General features: G+C 34.5%; 1 protein-coding gene across 1 annotated transcript in view; it reads right to left on the bottom strand.

Annotated features, from left to right (window-relative positions):
• Positions 1–1,194: 1,194 nt before the first annotated feature.
• Positions 1,195–12,418, bottom strand: part of CPNE8 (copine 8) — a 214,150-nt gene continuing 202,926 nt past the window's right edge. The window contains exons 19-20 of the mRNA XM_072765596.1: positions 11,342–11,415; positions 1,195–2,928 (exon numbers count right to left, since the gene is read on the bottom strand). Of these exons, the coding sequence (XP_072621697.1) occupies positions 2,740–2,928; positions 11,342–11,415 (263 nt within the window). The 3' untranslated portion in view covers positions 1,195–2,739. The remainder of the gene's footprint in view (positions 2,929–11,341; positions 11,416–12,418) is intronic.

Below are 12,418 nucleotides of genomic sequence, written 5' to 3'. Positions count from 1 at the left end.
CACTGATGTGCATTTGCATTTATGGATCTTATTCCTGGGATTTGTCATTACAAAGCCCCTAATGGCAGTTCAGGAGATTTTTTTTAAAGACTTTTATTTATTTATTCATGAGAGACACAGAGAAAGAGGCAGAGACATAGGCAGAGGCAGGCTCCTCGAAGGGAACCCGACGAGGGACTCGATCCCGGGACTCAGGGTCATGCCTTGAGCCGAAGGCAGACGCTAAACCACTGAGCTGCCCAGGGATCCCTCAGAAGATTTAAGTAGTTATTTTTGCAGTAGTAACCAGCTCTGCTTTGGTTACATGGACTTGGATAAATCACTCAAACCCTTCAGATTTGGTTTCTTTACACAGAGATGAGGTAAGACTGGGTATTTTAAAACATAAAATATAGAACTAACATCAGGGCACCTATATGGATCAGTCGGTTAAGTGTCTGACTTTTTTTTTTTTTTTAAGATTTTATTCATTTATTCATGAGACATGCACACAGAGAGGCAGAGACAAAGGCAGAGGGAGAAGCAGACTCCATGCAGGGAGCCCGGTGTGGGACTTGATCTCAGGACCCTGGGATCATGACCTGAGCCAAAGGCAGAGGCTTAACCACTGAGCCACCCAGGCGTCCCCCTTCCCTTTTTTAAAAAGATTTTATTTATAAGTGTCTGGCTCTTGATTTGGGCTCAGGTCATGATCTCAGGGTTGTGAGATCGAGCCCCATGTTGTGGTACATGCTCAGCAGTCAGCTTGAGATTCTTTCCCTCTTCCTCTGCTTCCTCCTGCTCACATGCTCTTAGATAGATAGATAGATAGATAGATAGATGATAGATAGATAGATGATAGATTGATCAATCTCCCATCACAAGCATTTTGGTGACCACTCTCTGCCATACAAAGGGCAAGGCTTGTAACTAAAGATTGTTTCTTAGCCATCTGCCCCCACTAGGATTGAGCACACTATTACTTAGATAAGAAAGCATCCTTCACTTTCTCTGATTAGTTCAAAGTAAAATAACTGTTTGCCAAGAAAGAAAGAATACTAACCTTATTCATCTTTGTTTCTTTGGAACAAACAATGAAGGCAAATTAAAAAAAATTGGTAGGTTAATAAACGATACCAGTAAAAATATTTATGAGCATTAAGGGAAATCATCACATTCCATATCACTCACACATAAAATTTCCAGAACAAATAGTTATCCCTTTAAAGATTTTAATACATACTTAAAAATGGACAATTTATTATTACATAGTTATATAATTGATAATGTTAGATATGTGGGTGTATATAGTTTTCTTTTCAATAAAATAGTTTCATGCTTATAAAAGTCACCCTAAGTCAACTTGGGACAGAGAGAACAACATACAGTAGAAATAAACCAAGTAATAAATAGGGTATAAGTAAGGAAAAATATTATAAAGCAGTTACATTGTTGACACAAAAGAAAAAAATACACTTTTCGATTATTTGAAGGCAATTCACAATCATTTCCAGGAATTTTGTGAGAATTTAAGGCCATTTGTTCTAAAGAAATGCTTTAATTTAGACACAACATCACAAAACTGTTATTCTTGTAAAAACTGTACATGCAAAAACTCTTTACAATTAATTGTGGACAGGCAGTTCAGTATGTAGGAGTAGGTTATTTCACAAATGTGTTGTGCACTAAGTCACATGGTTGTGTATATTTAACTGGGAATTTCACAAAAAAACTTCCAGCCTGTGCACCCTGCAGGGCAACATGAAAAGGTGATAACAAGGAATCCAAATCAGGAGAGCCAGTATCCCTTTGAATTAAAATATCTAGACAAGGTATAATGGAATAAAAAGTTTAAAACTGCTGCTACATGGTTCACAGTTAAATATTCTGGGTTTTAGTCTTTCTAAATAGCATTATAATATAAAGATGCTACTTTGTACACAAAGTATTTTCTGTGCATTTTACAGTTCACGATGTTTGACTTTTTATTATTTCTACTGAGAATTGCAGAACATAAACTGACTGCAGTCTAAATTTAGAACCCAAACTCCATGAAAAATGCATGTTCTTACAGGATACACATCTGCTAAGCTTAAACTCCCAAACTTGGCAAACAACGCAGAGGAACTCATTACTCAGCAGATGCGGCTTCATAAGACAATTCACTTACTGAGAAATATGAAAGCATCTCTTCCTTCCCTTATTTGCAATTGCATTTGTCCAGACGGTCATTCAAAGAGATATTGCTCTTGTGATTATAGCTATTGCAATTTAGAAGACAAAGGATTCAATTTTCAAAACTCTTATTCTTAAGAACAGTTATAAAAGTATTGAAATTTAAAAAGTTGTAACATGTAAACATTGATACAGAGAGACTGCTTTCCTATACACACAGCAGTCGAGGACAATATTTGAGTTAAAAACATATTGTGCTTTTTCCCAACAATACATTGGAAATTAGCTGTTTCTGTCCAAAAAAAAAAAAAAGAGAGAGAGAGAGAGAGAAAGATTCAGAGAAGACATCCATATTTTGCTTCAAGCATTTAAACAATTTTTCTGTTGCTCATGCAACAACTATATTTACAGTTTTGGTTTAGAAAGAGAATTAATTTTGGATCCGAGAAAGCATATTAACCAGTACTGCTGAAACCAAACTGAGAAAAGGATCTCATTCCCTGGTTCCTTACAGAGCACCAGGAGCAAAGCGTTGACTCAGCAGTTCTAAATGACGTGTAGTTAACTGAGCAATTCAGAGCACAGTCATATCTGAGTCTGTAACACATGTGTAGGTGGGGTGTATGGTGGGGGCGCAGGTGATGGCTTGATCCCACGGGCCCTCATGTAGGACAGAAACTGCTCAGGGATCTCAGCGAGGACATCTTTAGCCAATCTAGCCATGCTCAGGATGTGGTTTCCGCTTCTGTCAATATAATCTCTGAATGGCACAAACTAAAATAGAGGTGAAAGAAAAGTGATTTCAGAGACTTTAGCATGCTATTTAATAGACACAAAAATCGAAACATGTACACATTTAACTGTGGAGGAATGGTTAGATGGATAGTAATTACTATGCATTTTCAAGAGATTTTTAAAAAAAATATTTTATTTATTTATTCAAGCGAGAAACACAGAGATAGGCAGAGAGAGGCAGAGGGAGAAGCAGGAGCCTCAAGGGGACCCTGATGGAGGACTTGATTTCAAGACCCTGGGATCAAGCGCTGAGCTGAAGGCAGATGCTCAACTACTGAGCCACCCAGGTGTCACAAAGAGATTTGATTCTTTGCCAACAGCTAGCTACTATAATGACCAAACGTTTCTAATATATATCCTTTATCTAAAAAGAGATGTTATTGGGGATGCCTGGGTGGCTCAGCGGTTGAACAATCTGTCTTTGGCTCAGGGTATGATCCCGGGGTTCCAGGATTGCGTCCCGCATCGGGCTCCCTATGAGGAGCCTGCTTCTCCCTCTGCCTGTGTCTCTGCCTCTCTCTCTCTCTCTCTCTGTCTCTTGTGAACAAATAAAACACATATGCAGTATTTTTAATTATTATTAAAACGTAAAAAGAAAAGTCAAGTCACATGTCCCAGATGTCGCTTTTGAAAAATCTATTATTTGGAACGGAAAATAAAAAGAATTCAGCATGAGAGTTGGTATACTTGTTATTGAAATATCATCATTCTTGTTTTTATATCATATAAAAATAACTGCCCTATCTTTACTTAAGGAATTATGTGAGGGCCACTATCAGCTCAACATTAAATACTCTGGCAATAAATTGCTTGATTCTATCTTCATTTACAATGGTTACTTAAGTTAATAAATATGTGCTGCTTGAGGGCATTAGTTCAACTTCCCTTCAGAGACATGATGATTCTTGAAGCAACTTGGAAATGTTTGGAACCATTAATGTTGTGAAACCAGTAATTTTAGGTCTTAGAGAAAAAGGCACAGTGAACACATTTGAGAATGTTGAATAATATCTGAGTGTAATATTTAACAGTTGAATTAAATCGTTTTTTTCTCCTCTAGACAAAGCACGCTCCCATCTTGTACTATACCATAGCTATGTTTAATTTATTTTGAAAAAATTGCATTTGATTTAAGTAGCTACTCAAGATGTGCTTTCAGAAAAAAAAAAAACTATTATGGGTAAGCAGGCTTTAAAATGGTCAGGTTGTTACAGATAAACCAAATTAAAATTTTGAGAAATCAAATAATAGCAAGTATAATACCTTTTATGCAGTGAACACAATCTCTTTTAAGGAAGAGTACAAAATTACTCTTTTCTTTTTAAATAAGACATACCGTAGGCAGAAGCAACCTATGTGACTATAATTTTACCTTGTCTTGCTAAACCAGGAGGAAAACTCAACCCAGCTTTTAGAAAAGTGTAGTAGAAAGGTGACAAAGCTTTCTCTTACACCTGAAGATAGCTAAGTGAGGGTAAGAGAAACTAACAGAGCGAATATAATCTTCAACTGAGAAGAGAACTGAAGGGGATGTGAGCTTGTGTGAAGTCAAATTATCTAACTTTGGACAAGACTTGACATTTTTAACAAAAAATCAAAGAGGTGCAAAAAAAGGTTAGAGTTTTTCTTTTTTTCTCTGAAACTATAATTAGAAAAGTGAGAAAATAGGAATCAACAAGATTGAGGATTAATGAGAAAAAGATATCTAATTGCTATAGCTTACTTCATTCTTCTTGTAAAAGGCATCGATTTAAAAAATAAGCATTTAGTAGGCTTAGTATATAGTAATTATTCCTTAAACTTTCTTTTTAAGAGTTCAGTTTTTCAGAAATCAGTAGCTATTACATACATTGGAGGGAAAGGATGGTACCTCCACCAAACAGTTGATCTCACCGGTTTATAGGTTTACTCTGACTTTGCTCTTTTATTTTTTAAAAGATTTTATTTATTTGACAGAGTGCAAGTGAGCACAAGCAGGTGGGGAGTAGAGGAATAAGGAGAAACAGACTCCCTGCTAAGCAGGAAGCCTGACCTGGGGCTTGATCCCAGGACCCTGAATCACAAACCTAGCCAAAGGCAGACGCTTAACCAACTGAGCCACCGATGCACCCCTCAATTTTGCTCTTATATTTTTCTTTGACTCTTTACCTTTACTTACACACTATGGACATTAAACTCATTTATCTTTTGACCCTCTATTCTCCCAAGCCCTGGAATTAGACTGCCCAGGTTCAGGGCCTGGTTCTCCGACTTATTAGCTGTGTGATCTTAGACAAATGGTTTTCCACTTTTTGCCTCCATTTCCTCTTCTAAAAATGAGGATAATAAGAATAATACTTCATCAGGTTGCTACATTAAATAAATTAACATGTAAAGTGCTCAAAACAGTGTTCAACTCATAATATATACTATATGTGATAGTTGTAATCATCACTATTACTATTCATCAACCTATACATGTATATATTCAATATAAATATGAAACTATATTCTTAATAGTTTTCTATTTACATTCACATCAAACATTAAATACAAGGACTATCCTTCTCCATTTAGCCCTATCAAATTTAAGTACAATATCAGTTGTCTTCTAAGTAATTCCTGGCCTTTTTGTTATTTTAAAACACCCAATGCTTCAACTCCCCAGCAAATGCTATGAGATGTGCTAATTTTTTTTTTATTGAAGTAAATTAAAATTCACATTTAAGAATGTGATGCTCTGGGATGTGAAAACTCAGATTCACAACCACCCTTCTCATAATACATGCAGTTCTACTCATATTTAAAACATGTTTATAAATAATGAGCAAGAAAGAAATCTTAGTTTTCAGCTGAAGAGGAAAGTATACACCACAATTAACTTAGATTTGTTCAGTGGGGCCACAAAATCTGCCTTCCTCTTGAATACTGGGGGACCTTGCCTCCATGGTGAGAATCACTGCCATAGCGAGTTCCTGTTATTAACAGGCGTATACCTCATCCGACCTGTGTGCTGGGAGTGGACAAAAAGTGTTAAGAACTTTCTACTCAGTAACCTAAATTATCTAAACCTTTCCCACGGGACATTCAGCTCTTCAATCATTTCACAAGGAACTTTTCCTAAGTGAGAGATGAAAATGACAAGTGACTTCATTTCCTTTACCTCTCTTTAATGTCAAATCTTAAAGCTGTCAGGACAAAATGTGCCCTCTATAACATTATCGCTCATATCCTTCCACGATCATTTTCCATTCAACTTCTCAGACCACTCTGATTATTGTCTTTTTTTTTTATCATTCATTTCTGATCACTGTACTGGGGTTCAAAATAATGCTCACATATTTGTAGGTAAGTGTTGTTCATTGACTGTCCCCACAAATTAACTTGGACCCTTAAAATGTTCAATCTAAAGGGATAAATCAGTTTTTACTTTGCACTGATTTAATACATTCATCTGAAGAATGCCAATAAATGCATTCTGTTCTGTAGAAATACACTATATCTTTGATACTCTACATTTTTATTATCATCATTATTATTATTATTTTAGCATCCATCTAATACAAGGAAAATGTTCTACATGGCTGCTCTAATGGCTAGCTTTGCCTATTTGTGAAAACAAGTTTTGAGTCAGTTTGGGCAAATGGACTTTTAGTTGCTGTTCTGCTCAATTTTACTTGATTGTTCCTACTGTGCAGAACTCCATTAGTGATTTTCAAGTCTCAGCCTTCAAGGTTATTATTCTCCTTTTAATGGAAAATATGATTTAAATATAATTTTTAAGAAAATGATAGGCTAGCCAACAGCTGCATGTAGCTAGAAGAAATGACACTGCATTATACACAATGGCCAATTCATAGCACAAACAAACAAATAGAAAGTCTTTACATATATTGATCTATGAAAATAACTCATTTAAGTTTTAGAATAACAACCATAGGATCTCATCTTGCTTACTGTTTATACTATAGTCATGAGATTCAATCTTGAGGCAATGAATATAATCACACATAAGGCTGACTACAGTGTCCCATGTCAAGGTACAGCTACTATGAAATATTGACATAAAAATGCCTTTGCACTGGACTATGCCAACATACTATCTAATAATAATAACTAATATTGGCATTATGCATTTATTGAGCAACTGGTACGTAACAGGCCTTCTGCTAAAAGATTTATACAATATCTCATTAAATTTTTATAGGCATGTTACCCATATTTTCAATTTATAGAAGAGGAAACTGAAACTTAAGAGAGTTTAGTTAATTTAGATAAGATACTTACCAGTATCATTCACTATTTGAACCTAAATTCACCTAACCCTGATACATGAACCATTATAGTAATATGAAAAGGGAAATAGATTTTAACAATCTGCATTAGAATATTGGCTTTTATGAGAGGAGATGTGTTATAACAGAAAGATTGCTGCTTTTGGAATTGGAACTGTTAGAAATTTGGATCTACCAATTTATGACTTAAATAATTTTGCACAAGTTGTTATAAGTTTCCTTATTCATTAATTATTACAAGACAAAAAGTGACCAGTATTTTGAGGAAGATATAAAGTGGTTTGTGAATAAACTGACAAAGAAGGGAAATTAGTTCAGGGGTGCGGAGAGCACTTTGTACAAGGCTATATAGTGGGAACTTTCAAAATGTAGGATTTCAATCAGCATGGATAAGGAAGAAGCATATTCCAGGTGAAATAATAAGAAAAAATAAAAATAAGAACAATGGAAATGTGTGATGCAAAGGCAGTTGGTAGTCCTGATTATCTAGACAAGTGTGTGTGTGTGTGTGTGTGTGTGTGTGTGTGTGTGTGTGTGTGTGATATTAGGTAAAGAGGAAGATTAGGGTCTGGTCATGGAAAATCTTATGTGTTTAGGTTTTAGAATAAAATTATACATAATTTTTGTCAAGAATTTTATAATCAGACATTTTAAAGTTAAATCTTGACTCTATTTCTTATTAGCTACATGACAACGGACAAGAAAAACTGAACCTCCTTTCTTTCTTTCTTTCTTTCTTTCTTTCTTTCTTTCTTTCTTTCTTTCTTTTTTTTTTTTTTTGTAAAATGTAGTAGTCAAAGTACATGCATAAGGTCAAGTAAGGATTGAATGAAGTGATACTATAGCTCTTAGCCTGCCAAGCATAAAAAGAACTAATAAACGACTCAATATTATTATTATATGAGGAAGTTGGAAGCCACTTAAGGTTTGACATAATAATGAGAACTCCATCCAATACCCTCAACTTTCTGCAGAATCTCAGCTACCTTTGGCCTTTGTTATTATTTGCACCCTTAGGCTTTTGTTTGCCCACTTAAAAAAACTGGGTTCATTTCCAGTGCATTAACTTGATTTGCTTCAACATATAAGAAATTGGAAGTAATGAAAAGTTTAAAAGAGCTTAAACAGACCCTATTTTCTGGTGATATTTTAACCAACAGTATTGTCCTTGGTGTGCCCTTATAAATCACTATTCTAAATATTCTAGAGTATTTCTATTCTTGAAAATAAGTCATTTAAAGAACATTTTAGTGGATGGTGGAACTTGGAAAACTGTGATGGTGGAATGTTTTTTATTTCTTTTAGATGGGGGGAGGGGCAGAGAGAAAGGGAATCCTAAGCAGGTTCCATACCCAGTGCTGAGCCCAATGTGGGGCTCAGTCTCACAACCCTGAGATCATGACCTGAGCCAAAATCGAGAGTCAGATGTTTAACCTGCTTAACAGACTGAAGCCAACCACATACCCTTGGGATGCAGGAATGCTTTTAAAACCTTACTTCAGGTGAGAGAGAATGCTAATTCTTTAATACAATATAATATGTAAATGATTACCCTGCTTACTATTGTTAAAAGACCAATCCCCATTTAGGAACATCTCCGTGAAATTAGACCAGGGTCTATCAAATTCCCTTAACTAAATGTAGGCATGTAAGTCAAGATGTCACAGTCATTCAGGAGGCTACTAATTCTCTGGGGACACTTTAATTTCCTATTCAGTATATATAAGATTTAATGACTCTCTCAGTTCAACTTTATGTAGTAAAATCCCTTGAGTATTTAGTTATATCCCCAGGAGTCTTCAGGATATTTGGGGATCTCAGTGTGTAAGGTGGAACACTGGTCTCAAGAGACACTCGTCTCTTCTTTCAAGAAGAAACATGATTATATGAATATATACCTTATACTGATAGGTAATTAAGCATTTTCGTGTGCTACTTCCTCTGAGACTCACAACATCATGAAAAGAGCAGAGATGAAAGAATTTAAAGTCTAGAGATAATAAAATGAAGTCTCAAAGAGATTTACAGATTTGTTCAAGATCAGTGTAACAATATTGTAATTTCAGAGATCTGCGTCCAATCTCAATATTCTGCCCAATGTAGTATATCTGTTGAGAGACTAAATACTTTCATGATCAAGGATGTTTTTATTTTATAAATGCTAATAGGCATGACTGTTGCTTGTCACTAGCAAAACAGATCATCCCTCTCAAAGGAAATCTTAACAATGCAGGCAATTTTAATTACCTCTTCCAGAAAAAAATAGTAATAAGTTTCCCTTTAGAATCATGGTGATGCTATGAGACATACGGCTGCTTCTACCGATTTTGTAAAAATGCATTACAGTAGCAACATAACACATTCCAAAGAACTTCAAATTCATACTTCTCTTCAGTAATTTGATTTTTTGGAAACTATGAGTCAGACATTATGAAGAGCTTTTAGATAAAGTGTAATTACTTAGACCTATAATTATGCTAATAAGGTTAAGGTGAACAATCATGTGTCTAATTATGAAAACAAAACACCATGGGATACTTAAATAAATGGCCACATCATCATGTTCCTTTTCTCAGCTGCTTTTAACCTAATCATTCATGTGCGTGTGTTTTTTACTCTACCAAGAACATTAAGTTAAAAAGTTTAAATCATATTTATTTTCTTTTAAAAAACTGTTATACAGATGTTTCTATTATAAAATTTAATTTTGCTGCCTAATAAAGTACAATGCTTTTTAAAATCTTTATCAACATTAATCTTTATATTAACATATTTATAGATTATTTTATATTTCTTCCTCAAATTATTTTAACCATTTTTGGTGGTCTTTTACTGAGTTCTATTTCAGAAATGGTTTTATATACATGATCTTCCTTAATCTTTACAACAATGCCAGAACACTGAAATTTAGAAAACTCATTCAAGTCATCACGGTGGATAGTTCGGGATTGGAGCCAAATTCTGCAATGTTCCAAATTCCATGGAGCCTGCTTAATGACTGTTTTTTGGGTGAATATATAGGTTTTTATTAAGAGGATAATATTAAAGTCCATTATTTGCTCCTTCAAAATTTTTATAGCATGTGTTGAGACCTTTGCTTTCCTACTTTAAAAAGTGCACTTCACAGCTTTTTTTCTCATGTAGAAACCTAAAGGATATGGAAACCTAATATGTAGCCATTTAGTTGAATTAACTGCTTGCTTTCAATAATAAATTTGAACTATATTGATTGGTTGCTGACTTTTTCCTTCTATTCACTCCCTGAATAGTAGGCTTTAGTTATGTAATTTTTCTTGATTTTAACAACTGTGAGTTATATATGCTATATGAATTATTGTTATATTATATCATATATGATTATATATCATATATCATCTACATATTACATTCAAAATTATATATAATTTATATTTTAATATAAATTTCTATATTTACATTTAATTATAAGATCTATTTCTCCACTTTTCTAACTGTAATCTACGGAGGAATATAACAATATCTAAAGTTTTAGTGTTACCACTAAATTTATTTATTTTTATTTTTTATTTTTTTAATTTTTATTTATTTATGATAGTCACAGAGAGAGAGAGAGAGAGAGGCAGAGACACAGGCAGAGGGAGAAGCAGGCTCCATGCACCGGGAGCCCGACGTGGGATTTGATCCCGGGTCTCCAGGATCACACCCTGGGCCAAAGGCAGGCGCCAAACCGCTGCGCCACCCAGGGATCCCCCTACCACTAAATTTATTTACACTGAAATATAATCAGCTGTCTTAAAATATATTTAATCTTTTTTGAGGACTGAACAATGAATAGATAAGCAGTATTAAAAAGTCTGTTATGTTTCTAGCCTCTAATTTTACCAAAGATCTCAATGATATTTTCTGGTAATATGAAAGTAGGAAAAGACATATACTATTTTATAAATGGTGAGCCTGAAATACAAGAGAGTCACTGGGCACTTTATTTCAGGCCCTACTTGCCATGCATTTCATAGAGAATCAACCAACTAAAATAAATAAAACCTAAGAGTCCTGCTTTCAATGTAATTTGTTTATTTACAAATCAGAGCTGACATGTTCCTCACAATGAGCAAAATAATTTCCATTAAATTTCTTACCTGTACAATATCCCTTTCAGCGTATTTTCCCCTGGAAGAAACTCTTACATCATCTCCATCCAATTCAACCATTGCTTGAAAATAAAATAAGACCATTTATTCAGTGCATTTCATCCATATACTCTAACAATGTAGGTGATAGGAAATCAAGATGCATGAAGTAGCAATGCGTCCCATGTCAAGGCAGAAAGCTTGTTGATCCCTTCACCTCCTCAGTCATTCTGCCACAAAACTTGACTGAGTGAAAATTTTACAAATGAAGAAAGCTAGCCCAGACCTCATGTGACCCTTTGAAAGATGGAAGAGCCACTGTAGTATAGATGTATCTCCCCATCTCAGAGCTTCTCAATTCTGGATTGTATACTTACGTGACTGGGCAAGTGATGCTAATCCATTCCACAACTTTTGTTGTCTTTCCAATTTAAGAAAGGTGGCACTAACCTCAGAATTCCCAATAACAATTTGAACTTTATTCTCATTGAAACTACAACAAAGCTGTCTATCCATATTGCCCAACTTTGTATTTAATGGATTTTAAAACAAAGAGGTATTTGCTCTGCCCTACATGTTTAGATTATGATTTTCGGAAGTGTGATTTTTTTTTCTTAGTTAAATAATCTCAACATCACACAGATCAGCTGGTATTTGTGAATATTGTGATATAAATGGACAGCTGGTAATAAAGTAATGTTATGCTGCAATTAAGAGCATTTTCCAGGGTTTATTAAGTTTTCAGTGAGAATTCTCCAAATAATTAATTACACGAAGAATGCTAATTTGTGTTTAAAGTATAATTCTATTACTGATAATTCATTTTGTATACACATGACATTCACCAGAGTCCAGAGGGCCACTGGTCAGAATATAATCCTCAAATTTTCGTTACTGTCTTAAGTGTTTGGATAATGCATCTGGGTTAAAAACATTGTTTTAAATTTTACTTTTCTACACATATTCATGAGTCAATTTCTGAGCTGAAACATTGCTAGTGCACATAATTGATAGAGCCACTACTCAGTAATTTGCTTAGATATGCAATATGTCATAATTTAATAAATATATATTATCAATAGTAAA

The sequence above is a fragment of the Vulpes vulpes genome, chromosome 8, assembly GCF_048418805.1.
Source record: "Vulpes vulpes isolate BD-2025 chromosome 8, VulVul3, whole genome shotgun sequence".
NCBI classification, from domain to species: domain Eukaryota; kingdom Metazoa; phylum Chordata; class Mammalia; order Carnivora; family Canidae; genus Vulpes; species Vulpes vulpes.
This window is presented reverse-complemented; position numbering and strand designations above follow the sequence as displayed.